Source organism: Coturnix japonica, chromosome 9 (genome assembly GCF_054131305.1).
Source record: "Coturnix japonica strain WE chromosome 9, WE-NBRP24, whole genome shotgun sequence".
NCBI lineage: Eukaryota > Metazoa > Chordata > Aves > Galliformes > Phasianidae > Coturnix > Coturnix japonica.
This window is the reverse complement of record NC_140671.1, coordinates 3,311,819-3,338,687: the sequence shown is the minus strand read 5'-3', so window position 1 is coordinate 3,338,687 and position 26,869 is coordinate 3,311,819. Positions and strand designations below refer to the sequence as shown.

At 39.6% G+C, this 26,869-nt stretch overlaps 1 protein-coding gene across 3 annotated transcripts in view; it reads left to right on the top strand.

Moving 5' to 3' along the window:
* TMEM132C (transmembrane protein 132C) overlaps window positions 1-26,869 on the top strand; it is a 156,686-nt gene that overhangs the window by 117,089 nt on the left and 12,728 nt on the right. For all 3 annotated transcript variants that reach the window (XM_085509482.1, XM_085509481.1, XM_015878410.3), the window contains one exon: window positions 15,553-15,696. In XM_085509482.1, coding sequence (XP_085365608.1) covers window positions 15,553-15,696 — 144 coding nt within the window. The remainder of the gene's footprint in view (window positions 1-15,552; window positions 15,697-26,869) is intronic.

Below are 26,869 nucleotides of genomic sequence, written 5' to 3'. Positions count from 1 at the left end.
ATTTTTTTCACTGGATCGACTTGTAAGTCATTTTCTGTGCAGCACAACAGCATATATAATTTCTTTCTTCAGTATCTCTCATATCTGACAATGCTGTTGAATAGATTACTTCAGAATTTTTCAGCAGCTGAGGAGGGTGAGCTAGCTACTAGATTTTTAAAATATAGAGAACCTTTGGTTTTCGGTGCTCATTTCTCTGTCTGTAGTAGATATACCAATATGAGGCTTAATATATATGCTTCTCAGCCTTGACAAGGGGGAAATCCTGCAAAGCAAATAAAAGTTTGCAGAACAGCCAGAATGTGCAATGAGACAGCTGGTGACTCAATGGGACTTGTGGCTTTATGGCAACACCTGAACAGGGACTCTTTCATAGCACTATGTGCTGCACAGATGAGTGACTGACGTGTCAGAATCCTCTCTAGAAAATTCTCAGTCCACAAGCTTAAGCTGATAAAATTTAGCTTCAAGGCTGGATGAAACTGAAGGTTAAAGAAGGTACTTCATGAGGTACTGGACTTTGGATCATGTTTTCATCCTAACACAGTGAGAGGTATTCCGGATCCCTTTTCCAGTCTGTGCTTGCTGCCAGAAGTCTTCTGATCATGGTTTCTTTCTTCTGACAGCATGTTACAGTGCTGAGCTCTGTAAATGTGGCCAGGTGCTTCTAAGCTGCATCTCAGCACTACAAGCTGAGGATTGTTTGGTACTGGTTCGTGGCACTGCATTGTGTGACTTGTCAAGTCTGGGGATTCTTCAGTTCATGTGATTTTTTGGGCTAGATTTGGGGTCTGCTGTAGGTATTGGCTCAGGCTCATGGTACCTCTCCATCAGAGGAAGATATCTGAGGTAACAGTTTATATATGAAATGGCACTGATTGAAATTTTGATTGTTTGACATAATCACAAAGGGAGTTTCATGGCTGCCATGAAGATGTGAGACCATGCAGACATAGTAATGAGCCAGCAGAAATTGAGCTCTGGCCCCAGATGAGTGCCTGAGAAGGACATTGCAGGGCTGAGTGTTTTGATGCTGTGTCTGCTAAGGGCTGTATTCACCGTATGTGTCCTCTACTGCTGCCTTCGGTGCCAGATCAGACGGAGAGATGACAAGCACTTCTCAGCAGGGACAGGAGACTGCTTTAGGATGCTGACATTCTGCCCAGTTTTGCAGCTGAAACAACTGGAATTTAAAGGCAGAGAAATTACTGACCTGTAAGACTGAAATGTGAGTTAGGTGATTTGGCTGGAGTTCACCCATAAGAAACAATGGGAGGCAAATGCTGGGCCTCATTCTGATTCTCCTGCACCACTGCACTTTGGCTGTGGAGGATCTGGAAGAAATGGAAAGGGAGAAAGAGCAGAGAGTATTGCAGAGTTCCTTCATGAGCTGCTGGCTGAGCTGGAAGGGGAGTCTTGATTGCTAGATAATGCTTTCTCCTGTGAAAGTGGATGTATTAGTTTTTGTCTAAACTAATGCCCTTTCATTAGCTTTAGCTATCAGTCAATTGTCCTAACTGATAAATGCAGGTCCATACACTGCCCACATTTATTGCAGATGACAAATATTTGTGGTTTACCCTAGAGAGTAAAACAGCCTCCACCTTCTCATGCTGTCACTTAAAAGTGATGCTAGGCGGAATGGTGACAGTCAGAGCAGACCAGGTTCATTTGCAAACACAGCAGGTACTCAGCCAACATAACCATTAAGTAGGTTAGCTGTGACCCACATGGAAAAACAAGAGCAATTTATCTTAATTGACAACTTCTTAATTTTTGTTTTGATCTGTAATGACAGTTTTAAAGTTTCAGGGCAATACTAAATTCTTAACCATAATGCTCACCTAGCAGAATTAGGAATTGTTTAGGCTGGACCCCAATTAATGAGGTCCTGAAGTGCTCTAGATTGGACAGTGAGACTAACAAGGCAACAAGGAGACCTTACTATAATATAAGGTAATGAGTATAGGGGGAAAAAAAGAAAAACAAACTAAACAAAACAAAAAAAAATCCAAAAAACCCAACCAGGACTTTTATAAGCCTCGGTGTTATAATGAGCTACCCCAAGGATTAAAATACCCAGCAACTTTTCACCTTCAGTTTGTTATTAGATGCACGTTTGCCTTTCCCTGCTTTCAGTTTACACTTCGTTATCCAGCCACACTCTCAGCGCTGAGGATGTTTGTCATGGAAGTCATTAGGAATCTGCTCTTTGAACTATGTTGTTGTGCCTGAGGGGAATAAAAAAGTAAAACCTAGGACAGAGTTCAGTACTGTCCTGGTGAGAAAGCAAGCCCTGTGCTTCTGGCTTTTCTCTTTGCTTTGTGCAGCAGCTGCTATAAAGACATGGGGAGCAGCAGTGGTGGTAGGATTTGATCTGTGTATAATCTCAGAATCAAAAGGGTACCAACACAACACCAAAGTCTGGGCTGTTGATGGTACTCTGCTAAGCTAGAGGAGCAGCACACAAAGGTTCTTCTCCAAAGCCAAAGCACTCCAGATTGACACACTTATGTCACAAGACTATGAGTTAACAGACCGAAACTTCCTACACTTTAGCAGGGGCCCCATTGCTGTAAATCAGCACAGTGAACCTATCAAGACTTTTTTTTTTTCATCAGAAACAAGTTGTGCCTAATATTTGAATCACCAGCCCAGTACTGTGAGTGTCAGCACATCAGCACGCTGGTAGGGGGAATTTCAGGAAACAAATGAGAACAAAAGTAATGCTGACATTAATTTTAATCAAGTCCTAGTCATCTGATCTGTCCTCTGTATCTTTTTCTTTATCAAAGCTGATTGTCTTTCCGCAAGATTTGTTACCTCACAGAACAATAATATGCCTGTAATGAAGTAATTTATTGCTGCAATTTAGTTTTGGAAATCCTCTATTGTTGAAAAATAGCAACAGTGTGGTTTTATTAATTACAGTAGTTGAGTATTGAATGCTGACTGTCACTATCAGGATTAGTGAATACATTGTAAATTGCTCTACAAGGCCCAGTAGGACAAGATCAAGATACAAGTTTTAGAGAATGTGAAATGAGTATTTTGATTAAGCTGAGTGAGTGTGAAAAAAGTTAGCTGGGGACTTAGAGAGAAAGCAGGAAGGGAAACAAGCTTGTAAATTCAGTGTTAAAAAGCACACCAGTATGTTAATCCACCACATCAATGTTTTGTTTACCCATAGTATGGTTCTGCAGCCCAGCCTCCCCTGTCCTCAGGCAGTGTTTGCCCATTGAACTATACTCTTACATTCACTTGCTACATCTGACAGTCTAAGCCATCAGGTTCATGATGAACTTTTCCTCTCAGGATGCCATTTCAGAGAGAAGTAGTTTATCTCCTTTTCTTTTTTTCCCTTTAATGTGGAAATATTTTACCTAGGCATAATATTTCTGGTTTCACTTGCATAAACCAGGTTTTATCAGGATGTGCTTAGGGAAAGTGCATGTGGACAAAATCACCTTGTCTCTTTTAAAGGTGAACTGTCTCCCTTTTTTGTGTTCTAAAACACTGCACAATTGAATGAAATCCAAAAGGTCTGTTATAACCTCTTAGTGATCTTGAATTCTCATTCTGGAGAGCTAACAGAAGGTAGAAGGCCTCCTGTGGCATGTATTATGTCATCAGCAGAAACCAAACCAATCAGTCTAAGACCTGGATGTACTTTGGAGTCATCTTGTATAGGGTCCTACGTGCCTGCGTGCCAACAGCAAGAAGCTTCATAGTGCTTGAAGCTTTGGTCGAGCCTATAGAAAACACTGTGCTTTAGATTCTGGATCTGGGACAAAATGTCAATTGCAAGCATTGAAAAGCAGTGACTAACAGAGGAGCTGCCAGCTGGCACCACGTGTCCCACGGCATATGTTTGAAGAATGCCTGGAAGCTTCAGGAGTGAGCTTGGTGTGGAAATAAATAAGTCATTTGAGACTCGGTAATTCCTCCTCACTGCTCTTACCTCATCCAAATTACGGACTACTCATTAAGCACCGGGAGACTCTGATGTGCAAAAATAGGAACTGTCTGATGGAGCAGGAGCCACACGTCTGGAGATCGTTTCTGTCTCTCTTGGATCTTGGCAAAACTCAGACACCAGTCCAATCATCTTTAAAATGGACACAGTAATTAAGATTTCCTATGTTATAATGTAGGTATTTGGTTTTCAGGAGCAACTTATACTGCAGATTCTTTAGAAGTGAAAGCTTTCTGTTTAAAAATGAATTCCAGTCTTCCACACTCAGTGCTGTTCTAGTCCTGAAGAGTAAAAATGGAAGCAAAGCAAGGTTTGTAGATAATGTCTTTTATTAGGCCATCCAACGAAGTTAGAGAAAACAGACAAGCTTTTAAGCACACAAACCTTCTTCCAAGCCCCTTTCAGTGTTGTAAGCTGCTGTGAGATGCTCAGATAAAGATAATGGTCACTGTGCTTTAGATTATTCTAACAAATTGAAATACTGCTTTAAGCAAACGGATTTTATCCCTTTGTCCTTCATGTCACTGACACAAAATTGTCATAGCAGTGTCTTTCAAGGATGCTTCTTCAGCCCTGAATCTCTCACCGGCATGATGTCTTAAAGCAACCATGGAAGGTAGAGGACATCTTTGCTTGAATCAGAAGGGAAGAATGGGATCTGTGGTTATACAGAGTCTCCAGTCCTTACCCATATACTCATATAAGTTGCTTTTACTTCCTATGTGTGGTGAGAATGGTTAGACATGTGTCTAGTCGATGATCTAATTTCCCTATGTGTCACACTCTCGTCTTCTTAACAGCATTAAGTTTCTGATGTCTGTGCAGTGCCTTCTCTGCATTAATGCAATAGTCTTTTTTCCTGCCCTCTGTGTGCTTTGCTTATGTGGACTTGCTGTGAAGTCTGTGAAATCAATAAACTATTAGAAAAGGAGGAATAATCTATAGACAAGGATAGCAAATAATAATATTAAAAAAGATTATTTTCTGCATTTTTGTTGCTACCTTCTCATGGCAGTTCTATAAGAAGCTCTACTCTGTATGGTTTACAGATTGTGCTTATCAAATATTAAAGATGTACAGCCAAAATAGGGAAGAGCAAGTAGAAATTTTCTCTAACTGGTTTCAAAATAGACTAAATTAAAATGAAAGATTTTAGCAGATGCTGTCTGCTTCACTTCTACTGTGTTCTAAATAGAGTTCTGAAATCCAGAAACCTGAGCCAAGTGCCCGTGTGCGCTCCATGGCCAAAGATTGAGGACTTTAAAGAACTAGTAGAAGATGAATACTCCCTATTGGAGAGAGAAAGTAACTCATGAATAATCAATAATGTACCAATCTACAGAAATAAAACAAGTTCACAACCCTCCACAGTGGTCATGAAAGGCTGTAGGTTCCTGCAGCGTGAATGTGGCAGATTGGAAACTTAACTTGCATAAGTTGATTCAAGGAGAAGAAAGGAGGAAGCAATCCAAGTGACAGCACATAGGTGTCTAATGCCATTATAGATGCTGTAGAATCTCAGCCATCCATCCAGGACTGCCAGGTATGACACAGGCCTACAGGACATCTGTGCCCGTTTGGAAGAACATCTGGAGGCCAGGAATAATACCTACGAGCATCTAAATGACACTCTATTCTTAGGCATTGCAATCTTTCCTCAGAGCTGCAAATTGTCAAGTGAAGCTGTTGTGAAGCACATCTCTGAAAATGCTAATAACAGTGTGGATTTCTTTGGTGTATAGTGAGGCTTTATTAAAGCCAAGTGCTGATTTCAGTGGGTTAGTGTTTTAAAGCATGAAGTTTGCAAAATATTAGTAGGAAACACACAAGATGGAAGTATGTTACATATAAAATGGAAAGTATGTGATATATAAAATGAAAAATAAGTGTGTGACTCTATTAACACAGAATATTTTTCCCATTGCAATTATATGTGTATATGTTCATCTGAGAATATGAATTACTCACATATGTAATAATTCCACACACGGTGGAACTGTGTGCACCCATGCATGTGTTCTAATATGCTTGTACATTTTCATTCTGCAACTATCTATTGATTACTGCAATTACAGCAATATTATTGCAGATATATGGCCAACTGTATAACAGTGCCGCAGGTTTATTTGAAATGAGCATGGGAAGAATTTCAAACTGTTAATGAAAATTGCCTTTTTACTACTGGCTGTATTCCCATGGTAGTCACATAGTTTGGAGACATCACCAGAGCTGTGTTGGTTCTGCTTAATGATGGAGCAAACCCAATTTATTGGGGGGTCCTTTTCCAAATTACTTGGACTCGTGAAAAAGAAAAGCAAATGACAGACATGTCTTGAGCCTGGAAAATGCCTTAAATTGACAATTTTCACATATTAGGCTTTTTGCAACAAAAGAGAACTGTAAGCCGTGAAATGATTTCAGCAAGAAGATATTATATGGCTCCATCCATGGCTGCTTAAGCATCCATGAACCATTCCATTATAAGATCACCAGGTGGCTATTGCCTTTCTCTCCCATTCAGGCTTTACCAATATTCCCACTCCCATCTGTGATAAACTTAATAGGACCATTTAGCAATGGAGAAAAACACGAGAGGTATTCATCATAGCTGAAGGCTTTCTCAGGCAATTATTCCTTAGATGTTTGAGTAAATGAAAAACTACTACTGAGATTAAAAACAACAGAAAATGTTGCAGGTTCTGAGGCCATTTATTGGTGTAGCTTTTGGAATCAGTGGTAAATATTTATCCTTCCCTGGGAATGTAGTAAGTAGCAAGTCTCTGATCTATTGCTTTTGATAGGCTTGTCATCACTCTTTTCCAAACATTTTCCTCCTCTACTAAGAGTGCTCATTAGAAGTAATTATATGTGTGGATACAAGCTGTAGTTATTGTCACCTGTCTATTAAATATGATACCTATGTAATTTTTGCAGTATATAAATGTTTAAAAGCATGAACTTTTGGAGGATTTTAGGGCAGTTGATTGCTTATATACATGAGGTTTACATGTATTCGCAAGTAACTATAAACTTGCTTATATCTCTAAGTGGCAATGCTCTGAAACAAGAAGGGTGAAGTCTCCCAATTATATTAGTCTCCAGATAAGGGTTTTATACCTGTTGCTTCACATCTTTTTGTCTGCTTACATTCTTTATACTCAGAATGACCAGTAATGATGCTGAAGTAGGAACATCTCAGGTAATCACACACATTTCAACCCATTACTGCAAGTTTTTCTGTCTACATGATACGATTCTTATGTAAATTCTTTCTGAGTCAATGGAACAAATTACTGCAATTAAGGAATGAAAATACAAAGAGGATGATCAGGTTTTTTCTTGTCTAACACATATACATCTTTTTAAAAATCTGTATTTTTTTGTTGTTATTTATGGCTAAATAAGGAGAAATAGAGAGTGGGCTTCTGCTCCCCATCTTTTTCCAGTCACCTTTATTTATATCACATTTTTGTTACAGAAAGATGAAATGTGTACTTCTGCTTACTGTCTCTGGCTGCTGTCCTTATGTCCTTAATCTACGTTTTAAGTGGTTCCAGAATTGTTGCCTTTGAAGTCATTTTCACTTACAGGCTCTTCCTCCACACAGCAGGAAATACCATCTTACTTTGAAAATATATACCAGCCACTGAATCCTAACATACTCATTGTAGACAAAGGGAAATAGAGACAGCTTTAGTAAAATACTTGTCTTTCTAGTGAGTTATACCTCATTGAATTCAGTGTCACAGCTCCTACAAAGCAGAGTCCCCCAGCCAGAGGCTCAGTCACTGTTGATACACACTGATTATGATAGGCACTTAGAAAAGACAAACTATGCACATTTACAGCTTTTGAGACAGTAAAGGAAGACACAGTCAAGCATGAAAATGTTCTGTGGATTGAATTTCGTGCCATTAATTTGCATTTCCCTTCACCTAGGAGGTCAGATTATCTAATGAGATCATCTTGTCAGGGTAATTTAGGGTGGAAGGGAAGTTCTGAAGTTTTCTTGTGGTCCCATTTCAATAGGAGAAGTGCCAAATGCAAGAGCAAGGTATTGTCACATGAGCTGAGCGTGTTACTCATGATTCAAGTAGTGTAAATGTTCTCTAACAGGTGGAAGGAAGGAGTGTTGGAGACAGTTGACTCACTTATCTGCAGCCTCAGGGGACTCTGAAGTCTCTTTCTCTGCAGAAGAAACACATGGGTTTATACAGAACCTTTAGAGACACTGTACCTTTCTGGACCTACCAGCTAATAAGGTTTCTTTGTTCCACCTAGTTTCAAACACAGCTTAAATGAAGGGACTGTGGCATCTTTAACAATCACAGAGTTCTGCCTTTTCTGACTGTACATTCGCCATTTCCATAAGCTCTGAAGAAAGATTCAGCCTCCAGCTTGAAGCAAAATGTTTCTTACTGTCTTTTCTGTAGTGTTTTTCCTTAAGGCAGAACATTCTCATTCTGCATGTTTATCTGTTATCAGTGAGCTCTACTGGCTAACAGATAACTTGTAGAGTTTGCAGGTGCCAAATCGTATTCTAATAAGATTTTTACTTTTTTATTTGAAATTATGAGGAACAGAAAGTGAATTCCTGCTGTCATAAGTTTGATAGAATGGGGCCAGGTTTGACCAGGTCAATGTGGCCTTCATACAGATAGAAAGCTCTGAGTACCGGCTTTATAGCTTCAATCCAACTGTATAATTATATCACTAACTGCACTGCGAACAGAGCAATTCCAGACATACCTAATTTTGTTCAGTTGCTCCTTCTTTTTCTTGCTTTTTAAAGGAGATGCTCACTTTTGAAAGATGAAAGAATTATATTTACCAATTGAGTCTTCATCTGCTACATAAAAGTAATTATTGAGCACTTTCCCTTTCACAAGTCTGAAAGTTAACAGAGTAGATTCGCTGCAAAGTAAGTGTGGATTAGTCATCTATGAATCCAAATAAGTTTTTCTGCATCCATATCTGTTAATATATTTAACATTCCCCTTTTCTGCCTGCAGAGTTTAATTTATGAGGTTTCAAAATTCCCACTAGCAGTGTGTTTGAAAATCATACAAGCAGGGAAGAAAATGGAATGATCTGTTGCTAATGTGGGTGGGGGACAGTAATTAAGATTTATCTCAATATATAGGCTGTAAACAGAGACAATATCATTGATTAAAAAGGCATTGCATTTTCAGAACACTGAGTTCTCATTTTGAATAGACACTCAGACCTTTGTAATAAATTACATGGCTCACAAAACCTACAGGGAAGATTGAGCTTTTCCTATCCTGGCTGACTTTGCTTTCTCTCCTTCTGGCCTGGGGAACCTCCCATTGTTTTTGTAGCAGTGGGCCAGGCCCGAGAGGAAAAAGTGAGAGTGCCCAGCTTGGTCTGATGGTCTTTGTCTCCATATAAATGATGGTCAGAGCTACTATTCTGGGAGGTGAAAAATAAGCCTGTTTCCTTACATTCCTGTTTCCAGGCTTTCTCCATTTACCTTCCTTAAAACTCCTGGAGAACCCCAGACATCATGTTGATCAAACTCTTCAAATAAATACTGTGCATGCTGGGGACAGAACAGTGCCAACATCCACCTTCGGGTCTTTCCTTGGATGATGTTTTATCTGTGTTTGACTTCTGGATTGTTTGTTCTTTAGGGAAGGTATCGTCCTTAATTTTTAGTGCCATGTCCCTTGTTGGCTGTTTAACAAAGATTTAATAGAAAGAAGATATCTCATAGGGCTGTCGTGTGTCGAAGAGAATTAGCTTCCGAAAGAAAACAGGGATCTTTTGTGCTGCTGTCCCGGTCAAAACAGGCTGCAGAATTGGCCAATTACATTGAATGGGTCTGTTTCTTATGGGGATTTTGAATGGCCTGATTTTTCATCACTATTAATCTTTTCTTTCAGTTTTTCATCACACTATGGATCTAAGGATCATAGAGTCACTTAGATTCCACATGGATCCATGTTTGAGCACTGATGGATGTTGTTAAGCAAGAGTGGGTCCCTTGATTTTACTGCTTAACAGCACTACCCCATTTCTTTTGCAGTGTGGCATTACAAAGTCCTCATGTTTGTACAAAGATGAGCAAAGCAGAATTAGATTTACAAGTGATGGGCTGATAGCACTGGAATCAAGTGAAGGAAAAGAACAAGCCCAAATCCCACTAACAAAATTTGTCCTCCCCTACTGTCTGTCGTGAGGTCATTTTGCCTCAGGGAAGTCCTCTATTGTGGTGCAAACTTTCATCTGTAGGAACCTTCCTGCTTTTCTGCAGTGTGTACTAAGAATGTAGAAACAATGTCAGCTTCTTTCCCTTTTTTTTTTTTTACTGCCTGTGAATGTGGAGTGTCAGAGAATCCATTTGGCAGAAAGCTCAACATGTAATTTATTTTTAATCATGGAATTATGTAGATAAACAGAATCTGCTGCCTAACAATGTCAGTTTGTTAATCAGCTGTAATCTTAGTGGTATTAATAACCCAAATCTGCAACCATCATGTCACCAGACTCACAAATCAGCATAACAATTGTCTGCAGTGCAGAACAATTCTGTGCATCTCTCTAACTAGGATGCCCTGGAAACTTGTAACACATAACTTACTGCTCATCAGTAGAATATTTAGACTGTTTGCAACTGGCATGTGTGGAGTTTTTACTTTATATTTCCCACATCTCCATCTTCTTTTGTGACTGTGTTGCCAGGGTGTCTCTGCTCATCAAGGGTGATGGGCTGAACAACAGTTGGAAGCACAGGACAGCTCCTGGAGCTCTCCTGCAAAGGCATTATCTTCTCTCACTGAAGTGCTGTCTACAGCATGCGAGGGCTTGCTTCTTCTGGCCCTTTTTCCATAAGGCAAATACTGTCTTGATTTTAAGGTGGGCGCTGCCTCGGCTGTCTCTCTTCTGCAAAGTTTTTAAGTAAACTTCCCTTATAAAGTAAAACGTAATTATCTTTTCTGTGTCATTCCTTCAGGTCTAAGTGTGGGCTTGCTACTCATGAGGTGTTGTGTTTGTGTGAAGGAGAAATCTTAATGCTATGATTAACATCATTCTGAGATCCCACTTAGCGAATTTTCTGCCTGCAAACAGGACCATTCTCATGACCTCAGGCTCCCATGGATTTCTCTTGATAACACCATCTAATCGGATTTAGAGTTTAATTAAACAGCTGTCACTTTGCTTCCACATTCTGCTGCAATTTAATGTTGAATTAGTTCCTAAATTAGTCATGGCTGAATGCTTGCCTTCTTACAACTGAGAGGTTGGATGAACACGAAGTTTGCTCTTCAGCTAAATTCAAGCAACTATTGCTCGGATTCTGTGTTCTTGCTCCCACTGACATTGGTGGAAGTTCCCTGACTGCAGCAGTGGTGGGATAAGCAATCAGATTCCTGCAGAGTCAGCCATAGTTCTCCCTGATTTCAAATGGCAGGAACACATTTATTTTATGAATGTTATTTTCCCTTTCTAGAAATGTATTGATGTATTTGAATACCAATTCAGCTGGGTTTTCTGTGAAGCAGCACAAAAAGTGCAGCTGTGGAAGGAGATGTTTAAACCAATGTTACTGCTAGTGGACTTTACTCAATTTAACTCTGATATAACCAAGACCAGAGCATGAGCGATATTTTTGGTACTTCAAATTATGACATCAGGGTGAGCCAAAATTCCACCTGGCTCTAAGCAGGAAAGCTCTGATCCTTCCTGTAGGTGTGTGATATTTGCCTCAAATACCGTGTTTTGATCTCACTGAACTTTAATGCAATGTAACGTAATGTGGAGTCTGACTCCTGCCTGCCTCCAGTCTCACCATTTTTCTTTGAGATGGATATTAATTCATTTTCTGATCCACACAAATGTAAAATCAGGGTTTGTAACTGTGGTAGCTTGCTACAGTCATGCATGGAAGAGCTCCAAACAATTAGACTGATGTAACCTACCAGTTTTAGCTTGTGGGCTTCTTGATTAAATCATTTTTATTATCTCTCCTGTCTGTGGTGCACATTCAGAGCGCTCAGTGTCACAGCGCAGACAGACAGACCGCTCTATTTAAGCTCCTTTTATTTGTTTGAATTTTAATTCAGCTTTTAGGGAGTCTTGGACTATGGATCCTTCCTTATGTTATTTAGTTTTCTGCCTAACAGCTCTTGTGTGGGTGCAGATGCAGACATTGAGTCAGTTCTGAGTTACATTAAAGCCTTAGGCTGTATTGGAGCAATACAAAGGATACACAGAGAAGGCAGAAGTTGTGCCACAAGGCTCTTCCATATAGAGGGATATAGGATACGTGTTACTCTATTTTAGTTCTAAACAAACAGACAAAAGAATGGAGACTCAGTTCCTTAATCTTGCTTATTTAAAGATCATAGATAAATAGCACAGGGCACTTACAGATCAAATAAGGGAAGGGACACATTTTAAAATTACCTTTATCATGCAATATAGTATATAAATTGTTTATATTTCAGTATTTCCAAATCTGTGTAATAGCAATGAGTTGTGACTGCTATTAATGAAGATTAAATACAAAAAGCTGAAGTGAGGGGGTTACCAATTGCTTTGTAATGCTGAGACTCTCTAATGATAGCGATGGTACTAGTTATGAAGATATTGGGTAACATTTCCAGTATATTTTCCTTCCTTTATGCACATTATGCATCTGACATTCCTGAATGTTATTGGCCCTGTGAGAAGAGATGTAAAACTTCAGTAACCCTTTCACAACAATCACCTTTTACAGATTTTTAATGCAGATGCAGCTCTGAAGTCATGAATCAAAATGAATTCATTCAAATGCACACGACTTACTTCCTTTAGTGAAACCATTAGCAAAGGGCAGAAGATTGAGGTTTTCTAATTGCTGATAATGTGCTAGTAGTCAAATTTCCTGTCTTCTCTATAGAAAGGTCTTGAGAAATTTCAAAAGCTTTTTCAAACCTTTGTAGCAGCAGCTTTATATCAAACCCACTTAGAATTGAGATGCACCAATAATGACTTATTGGAAAGAGAGAAACAGAAGTGACAGATTATTCCTTGGCAATTGGTGCATCAGTTCTGCACTAAATAGTGCAGAAAGCAGAAAATCACTCACATTTGCCTATCAATCAAGCTTTTTCTCTTTAATGTATAGGTCATTTTCTTTTGTCTGGTGAGGAAGGATCATATTATTTGGGATAGATGAGGCAGAATAGGCTTATTTAGGATATCAGATATATAGGTTATTGTGTTAGCACTCAGTACTGAAAATTGGAGAATCATAACAAAGAGAGGTGGAGGAAACCACAAGAGGTCACCTGCTCCCTTTCTTCTTCTACCTGACCCAGAGATCCAGTGTTATTTCTGAAAGATATATAGTATGAGCTTTCCTCAGAATTCTTTCATGATAGATGATATCTTTTATTCTGTCCCAGACAATCTATTCCAGAAATTCTCTATCATTATTTGTATAATAAAGGCTGCCTTAATGTCAAACAAATCTTCCTTATTGCAGCTTAAGTTCATTATTCAGGCTCTGGCCATGAACATAGAAAACAGTTTATTCTTTCATGTTTTCAGAAGACTTTTGTGTATATGGAGATAGTAATCTTTCTTCAGCTGAGGATGTCATTATTGAAGATGCCTCAAAACCAGACACAGTCATTTAGCTCAGTCATTTAAACCTTCCTAGTGCTTAGCTGAGGAGTGCTTCCCATCCTACAGGCAATATTCCTCTTACATAGATTTTTTTTTGTGGGAGGGTTTTGGTTTCTTTAACCAAAGCAACATGCAATTAGCAACTTGCGGCATAGGCAAAGCTTGCTAGAAGAAGTTCCCATGTCTCCCGGACACCCTGTTGCAAGTTAGAGCCAGATACTGAATTTATTCTTCTGCCTGTAGCACAGAAGTTTCATCTCACTACATTAGCACATTTTGTTTTTCATCTTCTTCATAGCAGTGATATGGGGTTGGTTTCTGTTTGTTTTGTGTGCCTGATTTTCTTACTTTTGTGTAAAACTTGAAAACATGAATTACCATTAAATACAAACACAGATGGATCCCCAAGTCAAAGAGTACATTCTATATCCAAAGTATTTCTATTTATGGCATTGCTCTTCTTCTTCACCTGTCCCTTTAAATTAGATTTCTCCACTGGTAGCTCACATCAGTTGCTGAAGACAAAGTGGATCTGAGTAGAATCATTTCAAAGCAGAGCTGAGATAGCCTGAAAAGATGTCCTGTCATTTCCACAAACTCTCCTACTGCTCCTTACCCTGCAGTCCTTAGTTCACACTGTTTAACACTCTGAGTCACAAAAAATAAGGCGCTAAGGGATGGAGGCAAAAGATTAATTTCAAAGGACATACAGCACTTGCAATAGCCAAATACACGGCAAAAAAAAATTGTGTTGAGCCTGATTTTGGTGAAGATATGCAGGTTATTTCATGCATGATGCTTTGGAAGTCTGCGGACAGAAGAGCAGCTTTGAAAGTCAGTGGGTTCTAAGAGTGGCCTTAGACTTTCCAACAATGGTATATATAAGCTTGGCTCTAATTTATTGTTTTGAATCACTCCATTTACATAAATGACTTTTCCTACAACAGTAAAATATCCCTTTTTTAATAGTTTATTTTTTTAATATTTGGTGGGGTTTCTTATATGAGCAGTAGGAGAACCTGAGGAATAGCAAGCTGCAAGATCAAAAGAAAGTCCGACCTAGATTTCAAACTCACTAAACCTGAATTAAAGCCAGTGTTGATAGTATCAGTGCCCCATTTTCTTGCTGTTGACATTAACAGCTGCAGTGCTGTTGATTTTGGTGCTGAGAATTTTGATGAATATTTTATTCACTTTATGGGGTTGGAATTTCAAAAAATTGGGGAAAACTTTGAAGTTCTTCCTGCTTGAGAATCTTGGGATTACAATGATGCTGAAACAGTTCAGCAGTCAGAGGAGTTAGCTTAGTTGATGGTGCACTGAAAGTCTTTATACACCACGACCCAAGTGCAAACTTCAGATTTCCATGTTATTTTCCCTGCAGTTAATAGCATGAGTAACTCCTTCTGGATTCCTTATATTGCTTCATTGGCCATATCAACGGAAATTAAATCACCTTGAAACAGTTCCAGATGCAAAGTTCACAGAAAGGCCCTGTCTTTGCAATGGACTTCAATTCTGCAAGTAGTGTTTTTACTTTCAATACTCTTGCAACCTGTTCCAAATACTGACAATCAAGCTTAGTTTTATAAAAATCCCAAATGAATGTTGTGGAAGACAAATATTGGGTAAAGCCCCACATTCTTAAGTGTGGAAGCTACCTGTGATGTGAGGCTGCTTGGACTGAACTCAGCTGCAATCATTTTGCTTGCTATTTAATAGTGTACAGCGCAGGTGACTGTTTATTGAGCAGGTAAAATATAAAAGGGCTTTTACTGCATATTACCAAGTTGTGCCTAATAGGAGATGCATTTAAGTCATTAGCTCCTGAGAACTAATGCATCCCTCTTGAGTACAAGTCGTGCTGAAGAGCTGATGCTTGCTCTTTGGAAATGTTTTTAGCTGTTTCTTAACAGTGCCGTGCTTTGTTTTGCATACAGGATACAGAAATTGTGAACACCGCAATTCTCACAGGAAAAACTGTGGCTGTGCCCATCAAAGTGGTCTCCATTGAGGAGAACAGCGCTGTGACAGACATCTCTGAGTCAGTTGAGTGCAAATCCTCTGATGAAGACGTCATCAAAGTAAGACTGTGCAGCCACCATTCTGAGTTTCAATAACATTTCAGTGTTTAATTTTTATGTTCTAGTTTTAAAATATCTTTGTCGTGTCACCTCAGGACCTCTGTGCAAAGAGGCAAAAGCAGCTTTGCTGTTAGTTCTGCCTCTCCAGATGTTTCTTATTACCTTGCCAGCTGTGATTATCACCTCCACAGCTGCATTAGTGGGATGGATTGGATGTGCGTTCCCCAGCAACTGCAATACAAAGTTCTCCTGGTGGACTGCACGTTCTGCTGAACTCTGTTGTGAATTAAGAAGTTGGTTCTGCACAGAAATGGCTAAAATCACTTCCATGACCTAGTACATCAATTTAGCACTAGCAGCTCAATTTCACAAAGAAACAAACACCAGCATTCAAAAATTAAATAAACTAAAAGTGCAGAAAGATCTATTGTAATCATCTAGACTGGCTCTCTTGCTTAAAGAGCTTACAGAATTTCACCAAGTAACTCCAGCCTCACAGGAATTTCTTCTTCCTAAGAGTGAAAATGAACACTGTTAAAATCTTCTTGGGCACTTGATGTACATCACCAGGTAATGCATGGAAAATGGCAGCACAATAATTTCCAAAATAAAAATGCATCTGCAAAAATATGTTATGAGTTTTATAGCTTTGGAGCATATTGATCAAGGAGAAATGGAATTCCGAAACCTTACGAAGAGGAGAGTGTTCTTCTCATAGTAATTCCATTACATCCTGGACCACTGCAGTTCTCCAACCATTTGCTTGGAAGGAATGGGGTTTTTTTTTAGCACTATATCCTTTGATTAGCACTTGGGATCCTGCTGTGCTCTTCTTTTCTGCAGAAATAATTTATCTCCACTAAAAGGATTTCTTAAAATGGAGTCTGTTTGCACTATTGGAACATTTCTAAGTGGTGTCTAGAAGCCTTCCTATCTAGCCACTCTGAAGTTAAAGTGAAACAAATAACTGGAGGCCAACACACAGTGATTATTGGAATTGACTGGAGAAAATTTTCAGGTGTAATTTCCTCTTCAGAAATGTTCTGAAATTGCTCAGATGAATAGGGAAAATGTCTTCTGTATATTTAGCAATATAAGTGGAATCCCTGGAGGAATGCATCTTTGAAATATGAATGCTAACTACTGTAAATCATACAGCAAGTTAAAAAGTAGAGTTCAGTGACATGCTTTAAGCAAAAAATTTTATCTTATAAAGGAGTAGGTTTTGGTCTTTTAAGTCTAGAATGTTCTAGTTTCCAGGGTATTTCTTTACATGGGAAATGAAGTTTGGATTTTGAGTTAAACTAAAATGTCTTTATGTATTCTGAGTTTAAATAATATTCAGAAAGCTTCACACGGAGCACAAAAACATTCCATCCCTAATTCCTTTTGAAATTCTCTTTTAAGCTTTTATCATAGAATCATAGAATGGCCTGAGTTGAAAAGGACCACAGTGATCATCTGGTTTCAACCCCCCTGCTATGTGCAGGGTCACCAACCACCAGGCCTTGAATGCCTGCAGGGATGGGGCATCCACAGCCTCATTGGGCAGAATTTCTATTAAATTCTGTAGGTTTATTATTTTCCTCTGCAAAATACTCTTTTGTATATCCCATTGGGAGTTACCAATCTTTTAAAAAAATAAAGTCTAGTCCAAATAAATGATACCTCTTTGTACCAGATCATGAAATCCTCAACAAAGGTGTACATGTGTCTACAGTTCATATTCCCAAGCATCCTCGTCATAGCAGAATCATCTATCAAACAGATAAGTGTCCATTTGTATGGGTCATACAAACAGCCTAGAGGTAATGTTTGTGCCCTGTAACTTGGCCATCAGATAAAAGCTTATTTGTATTAATTTTTACAGTGCCTTCAGTTTAGCTTCAGGTACATTATTCCTAGTAACAGAGCTCAGTGGAGATTGAAAGATAAGATATATCTGCAAGTTACAGGTAATAGTTTCCCCAGTGATAAGTTTGGTCTCAAGGCAGCTCAGTGCATTGACTGCATCCTGTCTTAATCTGCTGACTACTACTCCTTTTACTTCTTTAATACCTCTTCCTCTCAGCTCAGAGCGGCACTCTTCTTTGCTTCCAAATTTACTGTTGGTTTCCTGGCCTTTAAAAGTCTTTGAGCACTCCAGACCTTCATACAGGGGCCCAACCTTTTAAAAGAGGACAAAAAATTTATTATGGTACTAAAAATCAAGTAACAGCCAAATTCTGCTTTGCTAAGATGGAAATTACTGGTAGGATCCGTGTATCTGGATTCATTAACAGTGAGTGCTGTTGCATACATAGGCTCCTTTTCATCTCCTAGAAATTAAAGTGGTATGTGGCTGCTTTTGCCAGAGTTTTTGTGTGGTTTGCTTGAGGGCAAACACTGCTCTGGGTTCCCAGGTCACCTGGCTGCTGGAACAGATGCGGTTTCATGCTGTGGAGAAGAGCAGAATTTCAGGAGACTTACATTACCTTGTGACATTTCCAGACTGAAAACCCTTGATGCTTACAAGCTTGTGGATGTGGGTCTGTGGTTGTTTTTTTTTCCCATGAAAATAATCTGAGTTCAAAATCTTTTGTACTTTGTGTATTTCAGGAGTCATTTCTGGGCTAGCTTGTATCTCAATGCTACATGAAGAGATGTTGCACACATTATATCATATTTTTATCATGTTGCTATTATTTATAAATGGTAAATTGAGTGTACTAGCCTCATATTCTGAAGACCTTATTTACTAGTTTCCTTTCTTTTTTAAGTGACATCAATAGCTTTAATAATGTCTTATCAAAACATAGTTTCACATAACATTTGCTCGAACAGGCAGCTGCTATGGCCATCAGTGAGAAGAGAAACACAGATCTCACCTTTAAGACATCCCTTGGTAGTTGTTAATGCACAGTGGACTCTTGTTTTCATTGGGGCCAATGAGCAGAGGCAGACACTGACTGCAGGTAAAGGCCACTGGAAGAATGTTAGGAATTTCTCTTACAAGCCCAAATCCAGGACAGCGTGACACAGCTGTCCCTCTCTTATCACAGTAAGTTGAAACAAAATCCCAGATCAAAGCAGTGCTGAACTGCTGGGGGCTGAAAATTTCACTGAGGGATTTTGTGGTTGAACTCTAGATTAGTATTTAAAAGACTGGAAGCAATGCTAGTTGCAAAGCTTTCAGAACAATAGTGATGGGACTCACAGACGACTGCCCAGGTTGTTGATCTTGTTTAAAGGCTCAATGTAGTATTCATTTATACACATGAGTAAGTTTGCTGTGAATACTGCTAACATCAGGGAACCTACTCATATGAAATTGTCATTTAGGGCACATAAATATTTCATAGACTTGGCCATTTGTGGTGGAAACAGATTATATGATGGAATTAATTCTTACTAAAAAGACAGCTTATGTTTGAATGTCTGTTGTTCATTTGTGTTCTAGTCAGATTAAAAGCCACTCTGGATGCTATATGACACCTGATGGAGGAAAATCTTGGTTTGCCAATGAGGAGGCTGACAGATGGACATGGATTCCTAATAGATAAATAGTAGATAAATAGTTGTGTACTAATTGAAGTAACTCTTGCTCTTGCTGGGAAAACTAAGAAAAATAAGGAGCAGAAATTTTTTGTCAGGAAAGTAGAAAATTTGCATTCTCCCTTGTGAAGAGTCTGTGTTCATTCTCAGATATGCAAACCTTCCCTTGGTTAGCTCCAGAAGTGAGAGCAGGATGCCTAGTTTGCGTGACACTGCTCTAAGAACCATCACGACATGCTGCTTCTGGATTGTGAGCCAGGTGTGCTCCCTGCGTGGGGCTGAGGAAGCACAGCAGCAGGCTCTGAACAAGCATAGGATCTGTCAGTGCTTCCCCCCATGGTGCAGAAACCACACAGGCCAGCACAAATCGCTTTCCTGAAATGAATGTACAGTGGCTGATGAACTGCAAATACAGTTCCAACTCCCCACATTCTGATACAGCCTTGAAAGCAGAAGCTGTATCTCTCTGACTGCAAAACTAGCGGTTTTTTCTATCTGATGGTTCCTCTTTCTGCTTCTGATACTGTGTTTCCATGTGATCTGTGTGAAAGTGAAAAGCTTTGAAAACACAAGGAAAGGCACAGCATGGACATTCCATTGTTTTGCTGTTCTTTGAGCCCTGTTACTTTGTAGGCTTTTCTTCTGCTAAATCCGATATGATATATATTCTGAACAGAATTGCAAAGGGAAAATCCACCTCCTTGCCCTCCTCCATACTTCTCATAGCCCTGTGATTTGCAGGGATCAATACATATCAGCAAAGTGAAAAAAACTTCAGAGGGGCTTCAGAAAAATGAAACTTGATTGCACAGTATTGTCAGATGCAAACACAACATAGAGGCCAGCCGTATGTGGAGCTTTCATAGAAGATGTTCTGTCATTAACGTATAACACTATTGCCCAAACAGTCGGCCTCAATTGAAATTGAAACTCAAAATAGACATAGTCTGAGGTACTTGAATCCAGAAATAAAAGGTGTAAATACCTTGCCATCACATAATAGGTAATGATTTCAAAGGCAGCTAATGAAGCATTTGAGCCATACCCTTGCAGACGTCTTTCCCTGTCATCTCATGCCTTCACGCAGTTCACTGCTGGTGTTAGTGATGCTGGAGTGGAAAACCGGCACATCCCAAATGAAAAGTCAAAGCAGAGTGGAGGTAACAGTGCCTGAAAATCCACAGAAAATGCTTTAAAATCAGCTTCAAGGCTGCAAGTTTGAGACTAGGGAAGAGAATGGGAGAATTAGAATGAGTATTGTGGCTGCTATAGATTTGATGGGAGGATTAGCTATTTTTTCCAGATCTTTTTGAACAATATAGTTAGAAAAAGTGATGTTTTGCCTCTCTTTTTCCTTTCTTTCCTGCTAGTAGCTATAATATACACAGTGTGAACTTGTATACTGTGGATACATGTGGTTAGGTAACCACAAGCAATGTGATGTTTTCAGATGTATAACTACTGTCCAAAGCACCTAGTTGGAAGAAATTAAAAGTCTCAGCATTCACCCTGCGATCCTATTTTGACATTCAAGATATTTAGGACCATGCTGTATGTGTAGACCGGCACATCCCTAGTGAGCAGTAGGCCAAACTCTCTATTCTGCCCCATTTTCATAAATTACTTGACTTGAGAGTGCACAAAACAAGACAGATTTTGTTTTACGTGATAATGGTATCTGCAGAGAGCTCCTGTGGCTCTGCACTGCTACAGTTCAGCTTCAAAAGCTGGTCATTTGGGAGCAAATAGATGCCCTCCAGTCTCAGCTGGCATTTTTTGCCCCTTTTACTCTCTCAGTTCTGTCATAGTGAATGATATTCAGTTAGTTAAATGTACTGCTTCTGCTCTGCAAAGCTGCCAGCAAAATCTTTGTAATGAGATTAGATAATGTACAGCCTTTTCCCTAAGAAATGCTCTCTAGCTTTGGGGGTTTTCTAGTTAGTTTTGCTAATCTGGCTGCTGATACTGAAAATGCAGATGCTTCTCAGCGGAGAGAGTCCAAATTGCTTCTAAACTATGGCCCTGACTTTACAGAGTTCTCTCCTTTTCTTCAGTGCTCCAGGCTCATTCCCTGTGTTATTAGTGCGGGTTGCTGGGAATTTTGCCTGAGGGCTGATTGCAGGGACTGAAACCACATTTGGAACATGGCAGCTGTTCACAAGCACAATGCAACGTGAAAGCAGGAGCCATGTTATCCACTGCAGAGAGTTAATTCTAAGAGTAGCTTTAATCACTTATTAAAGTGTAATAGCTGCCCTGCTCCCTCGTCACTGTTTCCAGAGTGGGGATGAACAGTCCTCCATATTTTCCAGAAAGAAATTCATCTTATTCTGCTGGGTCATAGGTATAAAGCAACTCTCAAAGTTATTCTTGCTTGCAGTAGGAAAAAAATCAAGCCTTTCATTTATTATGACAGTCTTATCAGAGTAAAGTCTTCATTACTGTATTTGTCTTTATGCTCTCCTGCTGAGGGTAGTTTTTGGCTTCACTTTCCGAGTCACTGAGCACAGCTCCAGCTGAAGTCAGTAGGAACAAGGGGTGGATCTGGCAAGTCAAGTCACACTAGCAATTAGCAACTCCTGTAATGGATACCTCCTTTATGAAGGCTGCTCTGAGTGTGACAGAGCTGTAAATATCATGGCCAAGATCATGGAAGAGCTCATGCTTGAAGTTTTAACTCTTACCAGGTTTAAACAGTTTAGCATGAGGAAATAAGGAGCATGGACCTTGAGACAGCTTCAATTTTCCAGCAGCAGGTTACTGATTATTCAGAGTTATGCAGCCAGGCAGCAAAATCCCTGTTATGAAGCAGTTGCCATCACAGTCTAATCCATGGAACCACAATCTGAAAACATTGTTCTAAGATTATTTTTGAACAAGTTCCACAGCAAGGACACAAATATTACAAAATCCTAAGGAAGTGCCCCAAAATCTAGTGGAATGGTTTATCACTGTCTGATATTTAAATGTTAGTATACTCAATGGATAAATCCTTCTGGTGCTCTGTATTTATGAATGGGATGAATGGCTTTTTTTTTGCAAAGCTTAACCTTCACATACTTCAATTGCCCTTCTGCTATGTAAGAGTGATGCTGCTGAGCTGAAACTGTAAGAGAGTCATATCTTTGAAAAGTGCTGAGTGTCACTGTTCTCTACTAATTATCCTGTAAGTTTTCTCATTGAATTTGAGATTCCTTTAAGAGGTACTGGAAAAAGCTTTTTGCTCATAGAAGTACTTTCATAAATATTTAAGCCTTTATGTAACCTTTGAATACTTAGCAACACTTACATTAGTATAACGGATATGGGCAAATGGATTTACACAAAATAACAGATTCTGGACTTTTCCAGCCCAATAGGAATGCTCATCAGAGAAGCCACAACAAAGTTTTTTATTTAAAATAAAGGATTAAATTGTTTAAAGACACACAGCAATGCTTCTTCATCTTGTCAAAATTACAGAGTAATTACAGAGTGAGGAGAATGGGAGCCTAAGCCATAGAGAACAGATTGGAAGCCATGTATCACAAAACTGGCCTGGTCAGGTCCCTGAGAAGAGAGTCCACCAAGGCCAGACCTGTTTGGAAATAGGATGTCCATTCTTGCTCTGTCTTGTTGAAAGACAATGTCCTTCAAGAAACCTGAGATCAGATTCTTCGAAATTGCAATATTGGCCTTATCACCCAAAATATAAAGTATGTTCTTCCAACAATAAAAGCAGATTGAGGTGGGAAAAAAAAAAAAAAAAAAGCAGGAGAAATATCTCTGTGATGTATAGTCTCTTAACAGAAATGCAAGCTTCTTTTTGTCTATCGTATTAAAGCTGTATGTGACAGAAGAGCACTCGGTGTCAGGAATAGCAGACATGCAGGACTGCAGGGGCAGTGGCACACAGACATACTGGTGTCCCTGTGTCCTGGCACACAGGTTTCCTGCTGTTGCAGCCCAGACATTATCCTGAGGGTTATTCTGAAGGGAAACAGATTTTTTGGCATCTTGATGTTATTTCCAAGAGAAGCTGAGAACATCAAAGAGTTCACCAGGTGCTGAACCCAGAGTTGGATTTATGTATTACTGTCTAAATGGAAACTTCAGTGAAGAGGGCTGAGCAGCCTCACTTTTCAAAGGACGATCTAGGAGAAAAGAACACAACTCTTCACATTTCTAACCCTGACCTGCAAAAACTTCTGACAAGTCATTTTGGCCTGTTTTACTTAAAGTGGCCTCCAGCTGAACATGCCTATACTTTATGTATGTGTCTCAGCAAGGTTCTCATCACCCGCAGTCCCTGCTCATGCCAGTCACAGCTAAATCTTCTCCCTAAGAATACTAGTATTAATTATATTAGTCTTCCCCTGTATTTACAGTGCAGTAACCAGCTAGCATTCTGTGAGGTACTTATCAAGCTGCTTCCCTTTGATTTCTCTGACACTTCTACTGCTTTTTTCACACCTCCAAGTGATGGAAGCCAATCAGTTCATGAAGCAACTCTACAAAAAGCAGAGTTTAAGATGTTTACCCCACAATATTGAAATATTTGTGTCTTTATTTGCAAGAAGCCTTTCTAGCTGTAGAAGGCTATTGAATACAAGCAGGAATTCAACCGTTATCATAACACGAAATTACATAATTGCAGAATAGCTGAGGTTGAAAGAGACCTCTGAAGATCACCTTGTCCAGCTCCCCTACTCAAGCAGGTCCACCTAGAATTGCTGCAGAGTCCAAGGCAGTACATTGTTACACCCCTTCTGGTGTGACAGGCAGCTGATGTTGTGATAGCCATCTCCCATTCTTGCACTTCTGCAATACAGACCTCACTGTGGGATCAAGACCTTAATCTGAAATAAGTAAGAAAAAGGAAGAACCAGATGTTCTGCATTGGGCTGGTAATAGGAATACCAATATTCATTGCAGTTAATTTGTTCATTGCTAGGTGGAAAGGTACGTTTGCTCCCCAGATCACAAAGTCACAGAGTACCATAGGTAGTGATTCAAGAATGACTCTTCTTTTGATTTCCAGGCAGTCGTTTTCTCTGTCAGCTCAATAAAATGTGATTTGTTGCAGAGTGAATCTGTCCAAGCCATTTGGAAAGACAATGGCCTTTGTAACAAAGGGGCACAAAAACACAATGCCAGAAAAAAAGAGAAACAAAGTAGAAATCCCCAGAGAACTGTGCTGAGCCCCATCTTTAGTCATCTAGCTTCCGTATTTTAGTTTTAATCTGGAGAAAGAAGTTTGAAAAAGGGAGAAAAGGAGAAAAGCAGCTGAATGCAGCTTAATAATGAAAGAAACTGCTGAAATGGCATCAGAAATCTCTTTATAATGCAAAACTTCTCACCAATCTGCTACGCAGAAAGGAAAAAACAATCACTTAAAGGTGGTGGCTAAGCAGCCTTTCCCTTCATCATCTCTCACTTCTTCTGAAGCTAAAGATAAAAAGCCATTTCAGACAGAAAATGTTTTCGTAGTCAAAGCATAAATACAACAAGAGAAAAGACACAGATCACTGCTCAGTCTCCAGCCTTGCAGTCTCTGTCAGAGACTTCTCGAAGTACTGTGGGCAGATGAGTGCTGGTCACTGTGATGTTTGGTGACCTTCTCATAAGCACTGCAAAGCCCTGGAGGTAACAGAGTGAGTCTTTCATCTATCTATTCAAAATACATAAACAAAAATCCTTTTCAAATTAAAAATAATTTGATTTTTAACATGATCCTGTTTAATTTATCACCCTTTTTTAATCTCCCTTCCACTCTTCTTGTATGATTCCATAGGGCAGTGCTTTTTGTTGTCCCCATCGCTCTTGCTTTCATCTTTCTTAAACCCTGTATGTGAAAAGATCAAAATAGCGTCATCAAGTCTGCTTTGAATTGTTCTAACAAGTCGGCTTTGCTGTTACTTCCATCTGACCGAGTTAGTCTCAGCTGAGTGAACTGATGCAGCACATAGAACTACTACATTTCTTTTTTGTGAGGGGCATCCGCTTACCAAGTTAGCCTTTACATTGTGAATTAGATGCCGAGATACTGTTCCCTTCTCCCTTTCATCCCTGTATAGCACAAGTTGGGTAGTTTGTTGCCTTTCTTTGCAAAAAGCAATCAGTGTTACCTCAAGAGCAATGGCTACCTGAAGGCACAAAGTTGAAATGCATGCAGTAATACCACGTCAGCTTTGCTCCTCCTATACTTGCTCTGTGTTATGTCTTTATAGGAAATAAAGGAACAGAAGAAGGAGCATGTGTAAGGACATTAATGCTGCTTGTACTTGGTGAAGAGAGTAATGTTTTTCTCAGTGCAAGTCATAAAGACCTGCCACTGTTGCTGATGCATGTCTAGTACTAAATATTAACCTGTAGCAATTTTAAGGGCTGCTTGGTAGCTGCAGCAACCACTTCCTTAGGATGCTATATGTATTTGTTCAGCCATTTGTTTGTCGCATACCCGTGAAGGCATATAGCGGCTTTACAAATACAGATGGAGTTTGGATCTCAGCCCAGGACTATTTAGGAATTGCAGTTTTGCTGCTATTGTTATTGTATTGTTTTTTTCCCTGACAGACACATTTGTTCTGTTACTGACAATCTTGGGCTTTAGATAATATTAAATCATACACCTAGACCAGACCTGGTAGGACTGAAGCCAAATATGTTATCAGGAATCTGCATGTGCACGTGGTTTACTATGTGTATAACTAGGAAGCTTGTTTTACTAACTCCAAAGGCTCATGCATTTGCCTTTGGGATCAACTTCATAGAAATGAACAGGCAGGAGCCCATTTCAGAAAGGGAGTAGCTGTTGCTCCAAGCATAATTGAACTAGATCTCATTGAACAGCCTCTCCAAAGACTTCTGCTCAGGGAAAGGTAGAGCTAAGGAAATAAGAGTCATATCTGAAGATACTTTATCAACTGACCCAGAGATAGAGTCTTCTCCTCCAAGAACACTATTTCTCCTTTGGCTCTAGCAATTGGTCTGCACTCCAGGTATTAAGAGTCTCTGACTCTTGCTTACCAAGGCTCCCTGAGCTGCACTGAGAGTCAGTCACTGGCCACTTCTGTTTTCATGCAGTGAGGACAGCAGCTGGACAACAGGTTTGTGCTAGACATCATCAGCTCAAATCTGGGAGCTGACTACCCCAGAATGTGCTAGTAGTTGTGCTGTAGGCAGAGATGATGATGATGTCAAGGAGTCCAGGCTGGAACTTCTGCCATGTAGCCCTTGCTTGCCTGTTCTGTAGTAATTTTCATGAAAAGCATTTTCTTGATGCTGCTTCTCCCAGGGTGAAGCTGATGCAAAGGCACTATAGAAAGCTACAGCAGCAAATCTAGGACAGGGTTGTGAATCACTCTATTGTAGTACATATCACATTATACATCCCTGCTGCATAGTACCCGTAGATTAAATGGAGCAGTCCTTCTGAAACAGCCTAACACGAACAAAGGTCGTTTCTGATTACCATTCAAGTTAACACGTGTAAAAATGGGGCATGCCATTTGTATTGATATTATCAGACTTTTAAACCTTGGTCTGAGGGAGAAGCCTAGAAAAGCTGGTGAGCCTTCTATTGTAGCTTGTAGTGTCATTTTCAGTCAACAGAGCCCAGCTACAGCATAACCTTCTTAGTAAATGATTCATAGAAATG